A 20331-nucleotide genomic window follows, 5' to 3' on the forward strand; every position below is an offset into this window, starting at 1 on the left:
ATGAAATAAAATGATAATGATAATAATAAATAAGTTAAAATACAAACTCTGAACATTTAAAATGAGACGTGTAGGAAAGACATGGTTGTAGTTATATGGAGTGTCCACTGGAGGGCACTGAACACTCCTATTCACACAATGACCTGTGAAAGCAGATGTAAAACTTCCTATGTAGACATTAAAAATAAAAGTTTCAAATTAAGTAGAAGTGCTTTTGAGGGTGAGACTGTGATTTTTACACTACTATATATTATATTGCGACATTATTATTACGGCATTAATGTACTTCTCCATTTATCAATTGATTGTTTGGTTTGTAAAAATTCTGAAATAGCTAGAAATGCTATGGTTGGGTAACTTAGTTAAGAACGCATCATGACATTTTATAAACTCTTCATATGCTTTTTTTGTGTAAAAACGGAGGCAGAAAATGGCTTTTTGGTTGTTGTTTTTTTTTTTTTGACAACCACTGGAGTAATTACATGACTATCCAGAAGGAGGCAGTAATGCAACGTTAAGGCTGCCAACTGCCTTAAAATCTGAAAGAAGAAGAAGAAGAAAACTTGTCCGCATTAAACCACCGACCAGCCCATAACAAACAGCAAGAAGGAAACGAAGAAGGAAAGCAGAGAGGGGTCGGACTGAAACTCCACCTAACAGTCAGGTACTGAGTTAAAAACTATTGCTTAGTTATAAGGTAGTTAAGACTATAAATGGTTGAAACGTCTGTAGCGTTGATGTTGTCATTGTGAGCTGGGTTAAGTCAAATACTAAACAACAGGTGCGCTTCGTTAGCTTCAGCTATCTTGTTAGCCCTACACACTAGCGTTATAAATTGCAAACTGAGCTAGGTTGAGCTAGCTGTTATTTAAGTTTGCTACCTAACAACCTGATGTCAGAAAAAATAGTGTTAACCTCACTACAGTTAATATTCTCTCGTTTAACTTTATTTTGGTAGTGATAAAGTTACACTAACTAACGTTTGCTAAAGCGATTAGCACCCGTCAGCTGATGTTAGCGTTAAAATTTTATAGCCGTTAGCTAATTAGCTACCGGTATGACTGTCTGGATTTGCTACGTTATCGCATTACATGAAGACTTTTGGTGGATCGATGTCAACTTCGCTGTGACAGTATCGTGTTGATCTGGTCTGTTAGTAGCCGTTCGCTATTTGACATCAGCTTTGACAGGTGAAGCTGCAGCAGTCAGTAAGATAGTTCATTTAGCTGTCTGGTGTGGTAATCGATGAGTTAAATGCGAGATGTTTAAACTGCGTAAGCTTTGTCTTGTTATGCAAACCTATTTCGCTGTAATATTTCGGTTAATTTGCACTTTGCGTGCATGCAGTGGGAGTGTCGAGGCTTATTGGCGCTACAGGTCACATGCTACTATGTAATCCACAGATAAGCCCTGTGTGGTCGTTATACAGTTGGTGGTTATGCTGCAATATAGCGTCCAGATATTCTGAGAAAACGTTCACCTTGTAGCATTAAATGAAAACTCATGCTGCCGACATTCACGATTAACCTGTGATTTACATGCACAATAGAAATTAAGTGAAGTCCCCTGCACTGTAATAGTACAAAGAAAAGTCTTTCCAGCAACTGCATTCCTGCACTGATCATGAGATCAGCATGGGGGCAAGCTGATTTTTTTTCTTTTCATGTCATGTCACATGCAGGCTTCTCACCCTTGTGCTAAACTAACGCACAAATGATATATAGGCCTCCCTCATTAGTGACTTTGACACTTGTGTGCCATGCAGAGAAAAGTGCTGAATGTGGAACTGGAGTTTGTGTCTGACATCCAGTATACAATGTGTTTCCACTAACACTGAAAGTCATGTTTGCTAGACTTTGAATGTTGCTAATCGACAGTATTGATGCACAGTCTCTCAAGGTTCTGGTTGATTAGAGGGTGCTGAACCCTCACATCCTGCAGCAAGATGGGGGAACTCTTCAGAAGTGAAGAAATGACGCTGGCTCAGCTCTTCCTCCAGTCAGAAGCTGCCTACTGTTGTGTCAGTGAACTGGGAGAGATCGGGATGGTGCAGTTTCGTGATGTAAGTCTACTGTTCTCCTCTGATTTATGATGTTATATAATCTGCAGATTTCTACCAACTCAAACTTACTCTGTAAAACTGGTACCTGTTGGGTAAAGCACCACATCAGTGACATTGTTGGGAAAGTGCATGCCTTCTGCATCATGTTCATCATGTGCTCACAGCTGACCCCTCATTCCACGCATGAGAAAGCCCATTCCTGACAAGCCCTGAGGGAAGCTTTGTGTGGGAGAATAGGATGGGATGTAACAAGAGTAGATCTGTGCATCAGCAGTGGTATCTTAGTCATTCAAATTATACTCTGAGACCCTCCACCAGTTTTAAAAATGTAGATTTTCGAATAATAACATAGAAAAGGAGCTTTTTTTAACAGTTGTGAAAAGTCTTTATTAATAGACTTTCCAAAAAAATCATATTACTGGGAGTCAGTGGATAGCTATGTGGAATTTGGGCACATCATTAAATCACTGATATCAGAACAGCTCAAGTTGCTTGTGCAAATATGTATACTCAATTTAGCACCCATTCTGATTTTACGAACGTTAACAATATACATTTTTTATCTTTACTTTTAAAGTCATGTCTTTGTAAACATAACAGTCTATTTTCTGTTGCTTGACCCTCGCATATGTTCTTATTTTCTTGCAGCTGAATCCTGATGTGAATGTGTTCCAACGAAAGTTTGTCAATGAAGTACGGCGATGTGAGGAGATGGATCGCAAACTGAGTAAGAGAGATAACATAAATCTTGCCAGAGCTGCCTTTGTTTGGAAATGAACAATGCTGCCACTCACTCACAACACAGGCCCAACACACAAATAGAAGTAAACCTCTTTTTACCTTGTTACCTCTCTCTTACAGGATTTGTGGAAAAGGAAATAAAGAAGGCCAACATCCCAATAGTTGACACAGGGGAGAACCCTGAAGTCCCCTTTCCAAGGGACATGATCGACCTGGAGGTGACTGTCTCTTAAAGATAAACAGTGAGCTCTGTCATCTGCCGCGTCCCTCTGCTGAACCTTCTGTGCGTCTCCCCACAGGCCACATTTGAGAAGCTTGAGAATGAGCTGAAGGAAATAAACACCAACCAAGAAGCCCTAAAGAAGAACTTCCTGGAACTTACGGAGCTCAAGCACATTCTGCGCCGCACGCAGCAGTTTTTTGATGAGGTCAGCTGGACTGTGCACACAGGGCTGACAAAACACTGTGCTCAGCATTTATTTTACAGCATTGTGTTGGCCTGAAAGATAAATGGGACTTGTACTTTATAAGCATTTATCGCTGCGGTTGTAAAGCTTGAGAGACAAATTAACTATTTTAGACTATTTAATTCTATTGGTTGGTTATTGGAAAGCCAAATCTTTAATGAATTAAATGTATTCAGTCTGGCAATGTTTTAGTGTAAACTCCACTATTTCTTTTTTGCATTGGTGTAGTTCACATTCTTCTGATAAGCTGTCTGCACTGATTTCTCTCTCTCTCTCTCTCACACACACACACACACACAAAGGACCACTTATTGCTGCTCAATTTGCCAAAAGGTTTTTCACTTGTGATCGTTCATAGTTGCTCACATGGTCTTGGCCCATTTACACCAGCTATTCACATTAATATCCCGTTGTTACACCGTATAATACTACGCACAGATTTAATTCTGCGTATACTATTTGTCTGCCGGAGCCAAGCCTTGCCTGCCCACCATTCACCAACATAAGTTCCACTTCATTGCCTTTACAAACTATGTTTAAGTCCCCTTTTACAAGTTGTTGTGGGGGTGAATTGAGGTGAATCATTTAGCCAAACATGTACAGTAGCTGTTCAATCATTAACTGGCTCTTATGTCTTTCTCGTATCTAATTCCCAACATTTAAGACAATAAAAGTCTGAGAATGTTCACAAGTATGTCAGCAGTATATGGTAAGGAGTTGATTTTGTGCCGTTGTAGCTGATAATTTGTTAACTGACTCTCATGCAGATGGAAGATCCCAGTTTATTGGAGGAGTCCTCGACCCTCATAGACCCGAATGAGCCTAACCGAGGGGCCCCTCTGAGACTGGGGTGAGTCTGTTTTTGTGGTCTTAAAGGGATTAAGCTTTTCTTGGAGATTTCCATTCTGTGCACTTCCGCCATCTGTGTCTGAAACCAGAGTGTTACAACCAGCCAATCACCTCCCACACACCAGCTCAGACTGCGCAGCTTAGTCAGGCGACAAGGGTCACCTAAAGCAGAAATCTATTCAGACTCCACTTTCTTTAAGTGTAGACATTTCAGTCAATGTAATCAGCTCATCCTTTCGTAACAAAGAATAGACAGACAAGACATAGCCAGACTGTCCTGTATTGTGAAGATGGTCTCAATAGTCTCATTTCACAGAAAGAACTTGTTGTAGAGGTTATTTGTTACTCATCTGATATCGTGTTGAGCAAGAATTAAGGTTTTACATAAGGCCTTTTCCAGATGTATAAGCAGAAGTTGTGAACAGGATTCAAAACATAATGCATGATTAAAATAAAAAGTGCAATAATTATGTTATTGAGACTATGAAATCGGATATGTAAAATTAGCATTTAAGAATCATTTCTGAAAGTTACTTTTACCTTTGATATATAGGATATTCTAGTTATAAAGGGCCTGTTTAAGTTTTTGAGGGCTTTTTTTTTTGTAAGTTTTATCCACGTAACCAACAACAATGCTGACAGAACTGTTCCATGTGTTGTAGATTTGTGGCTGGAGTCATCGGCAGGGAGCGCATTCCCACATTTGAGAGGATGCTGTGGAGAGTTTGCAGAGGGAATGTGTTCCTGAGGCAGGCAGACATTGAAGATCCTCTGGAGGACCCGACTACAGTCAGTACTAGTTAACAAATGAAAGTCGCCTTCAGTAGTCTCTAAAATCTGAATGTGTCTTACAATAAACTGAATAGAAAGCTATTCTGATTTCCTGTAATGTTGGTCAGATGCCGTGCCTGTTTCAGTCCTAACTGTGTGATGTTCCCACAGGGTGACCAGGTCCACAAGTCTGTCTTCATCATCTTCTTCCAGGGAGACCAGCTGAAGAACAGAGTCAAGAAGATCTGTGAAGGGTAAGGGACTGGCCAGCGTTCGTACAATTTCATCAGGTGTTCCCGTCCAACAGATCCTTACCTGTGCTTCTTCATCCTTCTTCAGTTTCAGAGCAACCTTGTATCCGTGTCCAGAAACACCACAGGAGAGGAAAGAGATGCTAGCAGGGGTGAATGCACGCATTGAAGACCTGCAAATGGTAAACACACTTCCAGGGAAACCACCTGCACATTGTTGAGTCATTAACACTGGCTTGCACAAAAACACACTTGAACTGGTTAGTTCTCTTTTTTTTTAAATTTTGTTTTTGTCTGGTCAGGAAGAAATCGACTGGAAAGTGATGGTAGAGGAAATTTCACAAGACAGTAACCACATCTGCTCTTTACAGTTCATGCACAGCTTCCTCTCGAGTCCCCAAGCCAGATATTTTACAAGCAATAAATTAATTTGATATAGGTTGCACAGATGACAGCTCATAGAAAACAGCTGTTTGCTTCACTAGCCACTGATATAAATCACAAATAGAAGGCAAGAGACAGTGAGATGAATACTTAAAGGATGTTAGAGATGGTGGTTGGTTATCGTAACTGTTCTTTCAGAGACTAGAACATCAGGAAGAGCTCTCTGTCACTCTTCGCAGATGCAGTAAACTGTGTATTTGACAGATGTGAAGTGATGAATTCTTTTGCCGCTGCTGGTCAGCTTTAGCCCAGAGGAACGTCCTGGAGCAGGCAGAATCATTCCACAGAAACGACATTGTTATTGTGCCTGCAGTGTTGAATTCCTCACTGGTGACTTGTTATCAAGCACGTGGTAGCAAATGTGTCCTATGATGACACATGTGTCCATATGTGTGTTTGACATCATGTCACACAGTCTCACATATCAGAGAGATCACATTTGTTGTTACTTGACTCAGTCCTCCAGCTGTGGCAGTTCTGTTTAAGTGTCATGTACTCAGATATTGTCGGATCATTGACAGCTGCAGCCACAGAAACGGCTTGCATGGGACAGATACTTGATATTTGACAAATCAGTTCATATCCCCTCACGGTCTTACATGCTGGGCTATGTGGACCTTGTGGTTGCAATGTTATGCTTGTTGCTACGTGGGCACGAGAGCTAAATGTCACACTGGTATGGATGAGAAAGAATGTCCAGCTGTTTGGACGCCAGTCAGCTACATGTGGGCCTCTAAGCCTCTCGGCACAGAGCTTAAATATCCTGCTATTTGCTGATCATGGGACTCACTCTAAATGTATAGCAGCATACCTGGCAATATCCTGTATCTCTAAAAGGAAAACCTAATGGATTAGACAGCCCATGACTTGCTGCTCACTAATCATGCCAGAAAATGAAAACCCTTTCTATGAATGTCAAGGAATGTATGACTCATTGCTGCTATTTTAAGGTTCCTTGTTTTGATAGCCTTTTCCAATTGTAGTGCTCATTATAAATCACATACACTTTTTTTTAGATGGATTCATAGATGGTAAATGTCATTGATGATTCATAACTAGGGCTATGCTTTTTTTTTACAACCCTCTTCAGTGGCATTGTGGTAGATATGTGTACACTGGGCATTGTAACATGGAGATTTCTGTCATTTATGATCAAGAGAGAAACCTGAACCAGAACATGAATAAGTGTTGGCTCTCACAGCGAGGTTTGTCTTTTTAGTTCCAGGCTTGTAAAGTTAAGTTAATCTTCCCACAGTTGTCAGTATCTAGCAGATTATTGTTTTGTTTAACCCAAAAAGCCTCAAGTGAGGTACAAAATCTCTTTTTAAAGAGTTCCTTGGACCAGATTACACAAAATGTGCCAGACAATCAGAATTAAACAGAAATGGGATCATAAGATCATGAATAGCACTTATTGGACAGCCATGTAAAAGGTATCACGACCACTTCTGCTCTTGTCTGCCCTCGAAGGTGCTGAACCAGACCGAGGATCACCGACAGCGGGTCCTGCAGGCTGCAGCCAAGACGGTGAGAGTGTGGTTCATCAAGGTGAGGAAGATGAAGGCCATCTACCACACCCTCAACCTCTGCAACATTGATGTCACTCAGAAGTGTCTGATCGCTGAGGTGTGGTGTCCCGTCTCCGACCTGGACTCCATCCAGTTTGCCCTGCGCAGGGGGACGGTGAGTAGCTGAGCAGTAAAGAGAATGGACACTATTTAGTGGGTCCGGTTGTTATTATCTTGACACAGTCACACAAGGCCCCCTTTTTGTTCTCAGAAAGGTTATTCTGGTTCAACTGGAGGAGCTTACAAGAGACAGCAGCGGCATACGCAACATGCAGGTTCCTCTCAATAAGAAGTAAACCGAGTTGAAACCAGAAAGTGAGTGAGGCTGTTTAAAACAGTTAAAGTTAAGTTTAGTTTTAAGCTTAAGACAAATTAAACCAGCCAGCTGCTGACAGTGCTGTGGTCAAAGACAAATGCTGCATTCATTTTGGTCACAAACTTGGCATTTTCCCTGCCAGGCACTTACATATTTGGTAGTCATGCATGACATGCTGTGCTCAGGTTGAGATGGGAGGTCATAGTTGGGGGATTCAGTAATTTTGTGCCGTCAATGAGTCAAACAATACGCAGAAGTTTTGATTTAAAATAATAATAATAATAATAATTTCTTTGTACTTCCAAGTCCAGTCCTCGTCTTGAAAGGGAACTCCACCAATTTTATATTTAAAAGAATCCTGTTTTGGGAGTATTGCTGTATATGTGATATGTGAAGTGTTATAAAGCCTTTGGTGGCCTCAGAGGAAGGTGATTTGAGGCAGGGTCAGTTGGAGCCGAAGACCAGTTTTGACAATAATACAGTAAAAAATAATGTTGACCGTGACTCCCTGTTATGGGAAATTGCCTCCAGGCACTCTGCACATATTAGATGAACACACAAAGCACAAGTCAAACATGATGTATGAGCTCGGTGGAGTACCCTTTTTTAACCGGATATGTAGTTGTGCACTAGGTGCAGCAACAGAGACTTGGCCCTGCAAGGCATGGAACTGTCTCTACACTCAGTTTATCTCTCAGCTGTCTTTATTGTGTTTGTCTTGAAACATGAGGCCATGGTGTAGAGTATCAGGATCTTATCTGTACCCCTATTTCTGCAAACTTGTCCTGGCAGCCTGTGTAAACTCAGCTAAGATAAATAGACTTCATGATCTTTTATCAGTTTATTGAAATCAGATTTTAAAGAAGACAGTGCTTGCAGATGAGTGAGTGAGAAAGCAGCAGGACACCTCTCAGTCGTGTACATTTGGCTTTTAGCATTCTAGGCGCATAAGCTCATTTAGCAGGATTAGAAAATGTCTCTAGGATGTGGTCGTGGTGGTTGCATTGCTTCCGAACTCTTGAATGGCCTGTGTTTGTCCATTTCCAATCAATATCTGAAATGTTAGTAGTTCATTCTGCGAAAGAACATTTCTATCATAATCTTGTGGTGCATGACATTTAGGAGAAGAGCGGCTCCACCGTGCCTTCCATCCTCAATAGAATGCAGACCAAGCAGACCCCTCCCACCTACAACAAGACCAACAAGTTCACCTCAGGCTTCCAAAACATTGTGGATGCCTATGGGATTGGCAGCTACCGTGAGATTAACCCAGGTAAGCATACCTTTCACTCTACATTCCTAAAACTTAGACCTGTGTCTGTCGCTATGTAGACCATCGGTGAGCTTGTGTCTTTTAAGGCAGTTGAACTTCGTGTTGAAAAGGTCTGTTTACCCAGCTGTCTGTTGTATCAAGCTACAGTCACTGAAAGGCTTGTTGCCTACTCTGCCTCATCACCCATTATCACCTTGTTGAGACATGCTGTGTATTGTGACGTGTTTCACTCACATGCTGTTTCACCTGCCGCACCACCCTCCCCTCATGTGATGCCTGCCTCCCTTCCTCCTTGTCTCCAGCACCATACACCATCATCACCTTCCCCTTCCTATTTGCCGTTATGTTTGGCGACCTGGGCCACGGGGTGCTCATGACCTGTGCTGCCCTGTACCTCGTGTTGCGAGAGAGCAGGCTGATGGCCCAGAAGAACGATAATGAGGTATGGACCCCATCATGGCCATCCCATCATCACTACACCATCCAACCAGTGATGCGCCAGCGCCAGACCCTGTACAGGGCTGCAGTTTTTCTTGTTTGAGAAATTTGATTTCAACATATCTGTCTTTGATTGTTTTGTGGCAGATGTTCAGCATGGTGTTTGCAGGGCGTTACATCATACTGCTGATGGGAATCTTCTCAATCTACACTGGGATCATTTACAACGACTGTTTCTCCAAGTCCCTCAACGTGTTTGGCTCTGGCTGGAGTGTCAGGCCCATGTTCAACAGTCGAGTAGGAGGCAACTGGACGTAAGTGTCATTGGTAATCACTGACTGGAGCTAGTCACTGCTGTGGGTAACGCAGTAGTTCAAGTCACAAAACTGATCGGTGGTCTCATTCTGCTCAGGTTTGAAACACTGGAAGGCAATAAAGTTTTGCAGTTGGACCCAACAATAGATGGAGTTTTCAACGGGCCGTACCCAATCGGCATCGATCCGGTGAATATTTTTCTTTGTCATCTGTTTTCTTTATTCTGCTAAGTAGTTGTTAGTTGTTACTCATTACAGGCTTTACAACCCTGATTCCAAAAAAGTTGGGACTCTGTGTGAAGGTAAATAAAAACAGAAAGCAGTCATTAGTAAATGATTTGTGTTTACCGACAGGGGCCATCATGTGTTCACAAAGTGGTGAACCTCGCTCCATCCTCGCTTGTTAACCACTGAGCCTTTCCAGGATGCGCCTTTCATACCCAATCATGATACTCTCACCTGTTACCAATCAACCTGTTTACCTGTGGAATGTTCCAAACAGGTGTTTTTGGAGCGTTCCACAATCTTCTCAGTCTTTTGTTGCTCCTGTCCCAACTTGTTTGAAACGTGTTGCTGCATCAATCTAAAGAATAGCAGATATTTACCAAAATCAGTGAAGCTGATGAAGTCAAACATTAAATATGTTGAATGTTAATTAACAAACACTCATGGTAAAAATATTGTCATGTTTTGATTTGAGTTCATCAGTATCACTCAGTTTAACCGTCTTTGACCATTTTTTCCCTCAGATTTGGAACATTGCCACCAACAAGCTGACTTTCCTGAACTCATTCAAGATGAAGATGTCCGTTGTCCTGGGAGTGATCCACATGCTGTTCGGAGTCTGTCTCAGTCTCTTCAACCACCTGTGAGATTTTCATCCCCATTTATGCTTCTATTTCTCGTCGTATTTCTTTCCCTTTGAATTTATTCAGAGTGTTCGTGGTTCTCTGCAGGTATTTCAAGAAGCCACTGAATATCTACTTGGGATTCATCCCAGAAATCGTCTTCATGTCCAGTCTGTTTGGCTACCTGGTCATTCTGATCTTCTATAAGTGGGTCTCGTATGACGCACGCAGCTCCAGGGACGCCCCCAGCCTCCTCATCGCCTTTATTAACATGTTCCTCTTCAACTACAGTGACCCTAGTAACCAACCTCTCTACAGAGGACAGGTCAGATATGCTTTTTCCATCCTTTTGCCATAAAATGAACCACAGCAAGGTTTTTGTCCTTCTCAAAGGTTTTTCTTTCTCTTCTCTGAATATGTAGATGGCCCTACAGTCACTCTTGGTGGTCATCGCCTTGGCTTGTGTTCCCTGCATGTTAATAGTGAAAACTCTGGTTCTGCGGAGACAGCATTTGTGGCGGAAAAACCTGGTAAGACAAAGCAGACCTGCAAGTGGTATCACTTGAAATACCACATTGCATGTCAGTTCTAAGCAGAATAAGTGATTATTCATCCCTTTAATTCTGTTTTTCTGCCCATCTTGTGCGTCAGGGCACACAGAACTTCGGAGGGATCAGGGTGGGCAACGGGCCCACTGAGGATGAGGCTGAAATCATCCAGCATGACCAGCTCTCACAGCACTCTGAGGAGGAGCCTGAGGTAAAAGAGACATTAGTAACAGCAGACCAGCAGTTTGGAGAGGGAGGCAGGGGGGCTATAGGATCCACTTAGTCTTTCAATAATTCAGTCACTCTGCCACAATTGGAAACGGAAACCCATAGCTCATGTTTCCACTTCCACCGTGGCGATGAAAAACATTCATTATGGATGAAGGTCCGGTGTGGCGGAAAGGTTTAACAAGCGCCACACTCCAGCCCTTGGATTTAGTAAATTGAGAGATTCAGTCAAGAAATGTAGTTCTGTGTCTCTTGTGTCGTCCAGTTTCGTGTGTTGTTGTGCATCCTGAAAAGCTTTAGCAACTTCAAGAAACAGCTGATTTGCGAGTTGTTTCACGTTGGCCTCTTAAAAAATACATCCCCTAATTTGATTCTAAAATATCCCAAATGCACTTGTGCACAGAGCCTTGTCATCCTGTAATGTTCAGTTCACCCTCTTTCCTTTTTTTAACAGAGTTACTAATTTCTTTTCTGTTTACTGATGTCTGTCTCTCTGTCAATCTGTGTGTGTGTGTGTGTTGTCAATAACCAAGCATTGCCTTTTGTCACCTGCTGTCAAGGCCCGCGAGGAGGAAGAGGTAGGACAGGAGCTCACGCTGCACCTCCACCCTGCAACCTATCCCCTGCATGTCTATCTTTTCTGCCTCTTTCCTTCCCTCGCTTCGCTGTCTATGTGTACTGTCGACCATTGCCTGCTGCTCTTAGCTGTGTGTGTATGTCAGTGGTGGTCGGTGTGTTCCAGGAGTCACTTGTTGAAACGTGGGTTGCAGGTATTCCTCAAGTGGTGCTTCCTCTCAGTCACAGTGATGTGAATTAGGCATCAGCCGGGCAGCTGATTCTTTGGGTTTACAGGGTCCTAAGACGACGATGCCTCTTCTAATTTAAGGGGCTTCGCTGATCTACGGTGGCAAATGGCTTTCCTATCAGTTACCTGAATGACCATCATACACAAAATGAACCCAGACTCTCCTATGAGCTCCTCAGGAGCAGTCACAGGGAGGTTCGTGCTGGCAGACGGTTATGTTTTGATGCTTTGTTTCTGTCCTACAGTTTAACTTTGCAGATGTAGCAGTGCATCAGGCCATCCACACCATAGAGTACTGCCTGGGCTGTATCTCCAACACTGCTTCCTATCTGAGGCTTTGGGCCCTCAGTCTGGCTCATGCACGTAAGTCACACTTTTATCACAGAGGCTTGACTATGAATTAACCTTAATAACCTTAATACAGCGGTTATTAAGAGAAGTGGACACTGAAGTTCATCTCAGCTCTGACTTGTATGTGCTTTCTCTGTCCCGTGCACAGAGTTGTCAGAGGTGCTGTGGACCATGGTGATGCACCTCGGCCTTTCTTCCAGCAGCCTCGGAGGCTTCCTCCTTCTGGCCATAGTCTTTTACTTCTTCGCTGTTCTCACAGTTGCAATTCTTCTCATTATGGAGGGCCTGTCCGCCTTCTTGCATGCCCTGCGACTGCACTGGTAAGTTGTGTAATTGTGTTTGATTGTATTCAGTTTTAATGGTTTCGAAGGATATCGATTCAACTTTTGAGCCGTGGCTCGATATCGGTGTACAAACTGAATTATAAAGAAAGTGTTCATGTTTTTCATGCCTCTGTTCTGATAATCGATTTGACAATTTAGAGCATCTCATTCAGTGTTCAGACGTGTTATACATAATGAGCATTAATGCAAAACTGTGGTCCTGGACCCTGGATTTGCTATTGGAAAAGAGGAGGACTTTACTAACGCCACATGACTGTAAGCACCTTAAAACAACAGACCTACAGCTCCATCTGCAGGCTAGTTCTCACTTGACAGAAGGCTATCCCAGGCTGCACAGAAACAGCTACATCGGTGAGGGACTACTTCTTTTGTTTGTAACTTGACACAATAAGTTACCAATTCAGACTGTTTCTTTCAAAAATGAACAGTTTGGACTTAAAGTCCAAATCCAGTATAAATGTCACTCATTTATCTAGAAAAGGTAAAAAAAACGTCAAACATGGGTCAGAAAGACAGGCCCTGATTTTAAAAATGTTGTCAGAGAGCAGAATTTAATCAATATTAACTAGCATGACATCAGGCATTAGGTTGTATTAATGAAAGACCCACCACACTGAAAGTATTATAAATGTATATAGCTGAGCATCACTGAACTAAACATTCAGAGCACCCAAACAACAGGTCCTCCTGCTTACTTCTTACACAGTTGAGAATTCACAATAAGTTATATAACAGCATATTCACAGTGTCAGGGTGTGTGCCAGTCAACAGTGTGTCCAATTAAAAGTTAACAAATTGTGGTTTCCCTTCAGCCCTTCTCTTTCCTGGCCCGAGGCCTGGAACATGTCTGGCTCTACTCGCTGTGTAGACAGTGCATTTTTGCTGCATGTGTTTTGTGCAGAGCCATCTTTGACTCCTTCCTATGACCAGGAAGAGCCTTTGTTGTCCCCTCATTAATCTCTCTGTCTGGCTTTGCTGAGTGTCATCCTTGTTTTATAATCCTATGGTACATTACAGGGCATGCCTGTGTTGCAGCCTTTCTTCTCTATAATTATCCTTTACGCAGGAATGTGGGGTGACTCATCTTTCACTAAATGGCCTTCAGGGTCAGTCAGGTACAGTTTTGTATGCAAAGAAGCTTTAATAAAAAAACGATTACAGTATTTTATTTCCAGTGGTTGCACGTAAGGTCTGTTCGTCAAAGTAGAGTTGGGCAAATATTTACTTGAGCACCTGTAGATAGAGAGGCCATCTGAGAATTTCTTTGTGATACCCTGCAGACCTTAACCATAAAGTGCTTATATACAACCCTGACTCCAAAAAGCTTTGACAATGTGTAAAATGTAAATAAAAACAGAGTTCAATCATTTGCAAACAAGCTGTGTTTACCTTTATAATAGCATATTTTATGACGTGTTGCTGAGCCCATCTAGTAACATCCAATCATGTGTTCACAAAGTGTTGAACCTCGCTCCATCCTCGCTTGTGAATGACTGAGCCTTTCCGGGATGCTCCTTTCATGCCCAGTCATGATACTATCACCTGTTACCAATCAACCTGTTCACCTGTGGGGCTTTTTGGAGCATTCCACATTTTTCCCAGTCTTTAGTTGCTCCTGTCCCAACTTGTTTGAAACATGTTGCTGCATTAAATTCAGAATAAGCAGATATTTACAAAAACCAATGAAGCTGATGAGGTAAGCATTAAATAAACATCCTTTGTACTGTTTTCAATTGAGTATTTGTCAAAAAAGATCAGCAAATTATCACATTTTGTGTTTTACATAAACCTCCTATCTTTTTTTGGAATCAGGGTTATACGATCCTGCAGGATATGTAGAGAAATGACAGCATCAGCAAAAAAAGGAATGAAATAGTGTTTTCAAAGAATACAAGTATATCAGTGGGTATAAAAACAAAGGTGGCCCTTGAGTTTTAGGCATAATTTAGTTCAGATAAGACTTAACTTTTATCACGGACGGGCAAAGAGGACCAGTTTGGATTCTTCCAAGGGAGGGTGCAGTAATGTTTTTGAAACCAGTATCTCCTCCTCGTCTGCTTTCCTCCACCAGACAAACTATGGAATGGCAGGTATTCGTAGCTCCTCAGCTAAAAGGTCATCCAGCCATCATTTAGCATTGGCCTTTTAAAAATAGAGCCTGATCATTTTCCAGAAGGGAAGAAGCTTATGTGTCTGTCCCCAGGACCGGGTCCAGGAGCAGGGATGTAGACATCAGGGAGTGCAGACAGTGGAATGAAGAGCAGGGGTCATCAGCCTCAACTGCTCTGCTCAGCATTACCCAACCTGACAGCCATCACCACTGTGCCCCCGTGTTACTGTGCGAGAAGCTTCCTGGTCATTGTTTTGTAATTGCCTCTGTGTTTTCTGTACAGGGTGGAGTTCCAAAACAAGTTTTACACAGGCCAAGGCTTCAAGTTCCTCCCCTTCACCTTCGATAGCATCCTGGATGGGAGGTTTGAGGACTGAGACCTGATGGCTCCACGTCTTCTACTAATGTCACTTATCTCTTGAGAATCTGTGCGGTGAATAGTGATTTTTGTGTGTGTGATGCAGTTTCCGACTTGCCGGGTGTTACCACAGCTACAAGAGTGGCAAAAGATTATCTGTTCATTTGTTTTAAACTTCTCATCACTTCATAAAATCAGTATCTAAATCTGGAACATCCGCTCAGAAATGACTATTCATTCATTCATTCCTGCGAAAAATAGCATCATCTGTTAATGTGTCTTGTCTTAGTGAAGTCCTTTTGTTTTATCTGTGTTTTATTTAGTTTAATATTATTTATGCAATTGTTTGCTTTATAAATCCTGCATTTTTCACTATGGGGCAGTGTTGGACTAAAAGAGGTCTGTTCTGTGCAGATGTCTTGACTTGTTCTTTTGACAGATGCTTATTCAGAGTAAAGTGACAGAAGTGTTTCCTACTTTCCTGTCTGTCCTCTGCACATTGTCGTATGCAGTTTATCTCTGTCTCTCTGTATTGACATCATTGTTCAGCAGCAATCAACATCTTGTGCACAGAGCATCTCATCTGTTTCAAAAACACACCCCCACTTTGCACATACCGACACCTATATTACGCTGCATACTGACCTCACACACACAACTATACAGGTCCAAAGGGAATACAGTTTTAACTTGCATCAGGGTGTCAGTCAGTGCTTTGCAGATGGAGATAAAGTGACTGTTTAATCCAGCGTTGTGCTCCAACATTGCCGTAAATGCCCTTCGTGTTGGGTGATCTGTTCTCTATCGGTCTTTGTTCCTTTCCCTGATTTAAATGGTATGTTAAAGTTGAAATGTGATTGCCACACAAGGGAGTAAGAACAGCATACAGCAGACATGTTCAAGTAGAATTCATTCCTAACACATTAATTGTGCACCTCTGTGTCAATAAAGTGGAAAGAGCTGGATTCAGTTGTGGTTTTTGTTTATTTCTTTCTCTAAAGTACTTTCTCTGCTTAATCTGCAGAAGTGGTGGAAGGATTCAAAGCCTTTCACTCAGTAAAAGTAGTAATATCACACTCTAAAGACTCTGACAAGTAAAAGTCCTGCATTCAAAATCATAGTAAAGTAAAAGTGCAGAAGTATTATCAACAAAATGTATTTGGACTGTCAAAGTAAAAGTCCTAAACATTTTCTTCAACCAAGTGATGAAATCTGTGCAGTGAAGATGACTTTGTTTGAATTTTAAATCAACAAAAATGTTTTAACCAAACCTGGTTTTTAGAAAATACTTCCATCAAGTTGGTCTGCACAAAAAAAAAAAAACGCACTGGCAGATCCTTTTACCGAAATCAGATAAATCAAGGGCTTGAATCATTTAATTAGCAGATTATGCACCATATTTAATAAACTGAGCATATATTTTGTACAGTATGTAAAGTCTTCATCTCGTAACTGATTTAGTGGAGTGAAAAGTAGAATATTGGTGTGGAAGTAACAAGGAACTTAATAGTGCACTTAAGAACAGAACGAGGAAATTTACTCAAGTTCTTGATCTGCAAGAGTGGACATTTGAAATTGTTGTTGCTCCTCTTGGTGGCGCTGTTTAGCAGGCTGTGTAGTGGTAGTGGTCCGAGAGAAGCGAGTGTTTTTTTGTCCCCTCTGTGGTAGAAGTTGAAATAAAAGCACCCACAGTTGTGTATAACAGATGACTTATTATTATTACCTGCTTGAGTGCTGCTGAACTTGGTGCCTGAAATAGGATACCAGGCATTTATTTGGCAAACTGAAGGGAAATTACCCACAAGGACTCTCACTGCATTGTTAATAAATGTACAGTTATGTATGTTCTGCATAATGGGCCTTTTCTTTAACATGTCACTTATCGTTGAGTAATCGACTGGGTTCGCTCGGTCTAGCCGTCTACAGGCAATTACGTTATAATGAGTCAAAGCAGAAATACCCACTTGTGTCTCCACCCAAGGGTTTCTTTGGCTTTCTCAGTCCTGTCAAAAGCAGCAGGAAACATTCAGCGCTACACAATATTACATTGTCAGTAGTGGTGGAAGAAGTATTCAGATCTTGTATTTAAGTTAAGCCACAGTGCAGAAATAACTGTTACATGTACCAAACGTAAACAGACTCACTGTGCAGAATGGCGCGTTTCAGAATAGAGCATATTTGGATTATTATTGGATTATAATTATTGATGCACTAATGCGGACATCACTTTAATGTTGCAGCCAGTAAAGGTGGGGGAATATTTTCTATGATCAATCTGAAAGTAATCAGTTATTTATCTGCAAAAGTACAGTACTTATAGTACTATCAGTGCAATTCAGCCCATGAGAAAAAAGTTTAACATTTAAGGGGAGTTTTTCTGAGGTGTCCCTGCTAACACTGTAGCAGCGTCTCATCCTGCTTGCACCTCGGGAGGCCTCGCTATGCAAACCTTCAGCCGCTCTGGGACGAGGAACATCATGTTCTCTATCCTGTGTATTTTTTCAAGGCGGGCGGCCGCTATTAGCCACAACAGCCCAAAGTAATAATAGAGCTCTTTATTTATCTTGCATTTTTTTTGGTCAAGCTCATTTAATTTGATATTTCCCAGCGTGTCATGTATTACCGGGGGTGAGAGCGAGCTTGCATAAGAGCCCCAGAAATCCTGCTGTGTTTACACTTCCAGGGACTTTTACTCTACAGTTTCAAAGCATGAACCCCAATGAGACTGAGCTTATTATTTTGCTCCTTTATGGAAGGCAAACAGTAAGTGCACTTTAGTTTGGCAGAGGAGTGTCTCTAGGAATGTTGTTTCTCGTAAGATTATTGTAGATTTTTCTTTGGGATAACAGAGGTGCTTTTGCAGCTGTTGCGGTGCTGCAGCCTTGGTGTCCTCTTCATCCATGCAGGCACCGAAAAACATGGGATCTTGTATTACTTTATTCTGTTTCTGTACAAAAACAATCCATACGTGACTGTATGTTACTGTGTGTGAGATTCATACCACAGCATGTTTAATGAATCTGCAAGAAATCTCTCATCGCTGTATTCTTGCTGGAATGACTCCAACGTCTTTTGCATCTCTGTGGGATGACGGATTCGTAAAAGGGATTTTTTTCCATTCTAATGCATTGTGCACTCTGCAGCTGTGGAACAATATTGATGTTCTCTTCTTCTTCTTCTTCTTCTGTTTTCCACCCACACACATTCTCATGCTCATTGTTACACTTCCAGACAAACTAATGATAATATTTTAAGAGCCGCTCGCCACCACTGTGCTGCTGTTTTGGTGAAATCATTCATATGTGTCATTTATTCAGCATTGCAATACATTGGACGTACGTTAAATACAATGTTCCCAGGCTGTGAACACGGGGACAGTAATTTGTAGAATTCACAAGAACATTGAAAAGTGGATCAAAAACAGATCCACGTTTCCTTTGCTAGCCATTTAAAATGCAAAGGTCTAAATCCATGCTACGCCACACAGCTCTGTGAGGCTGCATGTAGGCACAGCTTTGAGCTAAATGCTATCACCAGCATGTAAAGACGCTAATATTTAACAAACGAAACAACCTTTTAACATGCTAGCATGCTAACATTTTCTAATTAGCAGTAAACACACAAAAAACCCAGGAAGACGGGAATGCCAGTTTTGCAGCTCTTAATAAACCAAAGTTTTGGACGCATTCATGCACTGGGGACCATGAACATCTGCACTAAATTTCATGGCAATCCATCCAATACTTTTCGAGATATTTTAGTGTGGACCAGTTGACAGACCGACATTGGCGTGGCTTTGCAGCTGGCGAGCGTTTTTTTGCTGATTGGCAGTGTTGAAAGGGCTGACACAATCTGTCATCACTGATGCTGTAAAGGTCTTGATACCTCTTGACATCCATCTGCATCGCAGCAGAAATAAAGCCTGTCGTGTTGCCACAGACTGTCACGTCAGGAATTATGGTGGCTGACAGACAGACAGAGAAGGCAAAGGTGGTTCATGCAGGCATGACTGACATGCAGGTCCATTCAGCTAATAGAAGGCCCAGGTGAGTCTGGGAGAGCGGAAGCAGCTCTTTACTCAGAGGGCTTGCACCTTTCCACACTCCTGGGATTTTATTACCAGGTCTCCAGATAACATTGTTCTTCAAACAGTTTTCCACGACCTGTCTGACCCCCAGCTATTGTTTCCAGGCTCTTTTTTCACGCACCGATTTGGCCGATTACATCAGGAAGCCTTAAGACAATATGAAAATTTGACAGCCGTGCACACACACACACACACATGCACACATCTCCATACCTCTGCAGAGGAGAGTTGCATAACACAACAAAAAAAAAAAAAAAAAACAGGAGAAAAGGAACATGAGGAGAAAGAAAAGAAAACAAGTGACAATCACATAAAAAGATGTGACAGTTACCGCTTTGACTAATTAATCTCTCTGGGCTCCAGGAAACCTTGAAAATATTCCTGGAGGCAGCAAGCTCCAATGAAAAGTCACAGAACATTCCTGAACAGGAGGTTTGTTTCTCCCTTCGTCTCAATATCTTTACCCACAGAACTCATAACACTGAAAAATGAGCTCACACTGCCGACATGAATTAATCTTAAACTGTCAGTAGCTCCTGCGATAAAAAGCCTTTATTGCAAATACAGGCACTTGTCCAAAAACTCAAGCGCAAGTGATAGTTTCACTGACCTGTTGCCTCTAACGGTCATGCATGGCCTCCAAAGTAAAGGAGAGTCATCTACTGAAATAATCAAGTTTTCAGCTGCCAGCATGGCTGTAGAGTCTTTGTCTTTGCTGTAATGAATCCTAAACTTTTCTTCAGAAAAGTTACCTGACAAAGCTGATATTACTCCCTGTCTTTCCAAAACAGCTCGATTTGTTTTAGGCAGAGGCTGAAGTGTCATCATAACGTTGCTTCAAGGAGGACTTCCTGCTTTTATCACTAAATACAACTTATAGCTTGTGATTGTTGTATTATTATATGAACCATTATGGATGTAGAAGGCAGTGAGAGAAAGGTAATGAATGAAAAAAGGAAAAAAAAGTTGACTTATCGTCCTATTTATCTTGGGATTATGGCTTGTGTCTGAATCCTGAAGGTATTTGCCTGTGTGTGTGTGCGTGCATGCGTGTGTGTGTGTGCTCCAAATAACTCCCTTGTCCAGTACTGTAGTAAACAACAGGAGCGCTGTTGGGTTGAAAATGAAGAGCTCGAAAAGGTCCAGACCACCAGAATC

The 20331-nt window shown here is 41.8% G+C and overlaps 1 protein-coding gene across 2 annotated transcripts; it reads left to right on the top strand.

Moving 5' to 3' along the window:
- Nucleotides 1-571: 571 nt before the first annotated feature.
- On the top strand, nt 572-16051 carry atp6v0a1a (ATPase H+ transporting V0 subunit a1a). 2 transcript variants are annotated; one of them, XM_041956274.1, is made up of 22 exons: nt 572-664; nt 1891-2062; nt 2711-2789; nt 2924-3021; nt 3103-3231; nt 4038-4120; nt 4782-4908; nt 5062-5144; nt 5230-5323; nt 7056-7268; nt 8592-8742; nt 9045-9184; nt 9328-9494; nt 9593-9683; nt 10244-10362; nt 10451-10667; nt 10765-10872; nt 10994-11101; nt 11652-11696; nt 12169-12286; nt 12423-12594; nt 15012-16051. In XM_041956274.1, exons 2-22 carry the CDS (start codon nt 1946-1948, stop codon nt 15103-15105), a joined length of 2553 nt encoding a protein of 850 aa, XP_041812208.1. In that variant the 5' UTR covers nt 572-664; nt 1891-1945; the 3' UTR covers nt 15106-16051. The 2 variants fall into 2 exon arrangements, with proteins under 2 accessions (XP_041812208.1, XP_041812209.1); XM_041956275.1 differs by lacking the exon at nt 11652-11696.
- Nucleotides 16052-20331: the final 4280 nt, after the last annotated feature.

Source organism: Chelmon rostratus, chromosome 17 (assembly GCF_017976325.1).
Source record: "Chelmon rostratus isolate fCheRos1 chromosome 17, fCheRos1.pri, whole genome shotgun sequence".
NCBI classification, from domain to species: domain Eukaryota; kingdom Metazoa; phylum Chordata; class Actinopteri; order Chaetodontiformes; family Chaetodontidae; genus Chelmon; species Chelmon rostratus.

What these genes read in the sequence shown, in the direction of transcription:
- atp6v0a1a (XM_041956274.1), top strand. Translation starts at nt 1,946, where the DNA reads ATGGGGGAACTCTTCAGAAGTGAAGAAATGACGCTGGCTCAGCTCTTC. An exon ending in AACCTCTCTACAGAGGACAG is followed by an intron (nt 10,668 to 10,764) that starts GTCAGATATGCT and finishes CTGAATATGTAG; the next exon opens with ATGGCCCTACAGTCACTCTT. An exon ending in AGGCCCGCGAGGAGGAAGAG is followed by an intron (nt 11,697 to 12,168) that starts GTAGGACAGGAG and finishes TCTGTCCTACAG; the next exon opens with TTTAACTTTGCAGATGTAGC.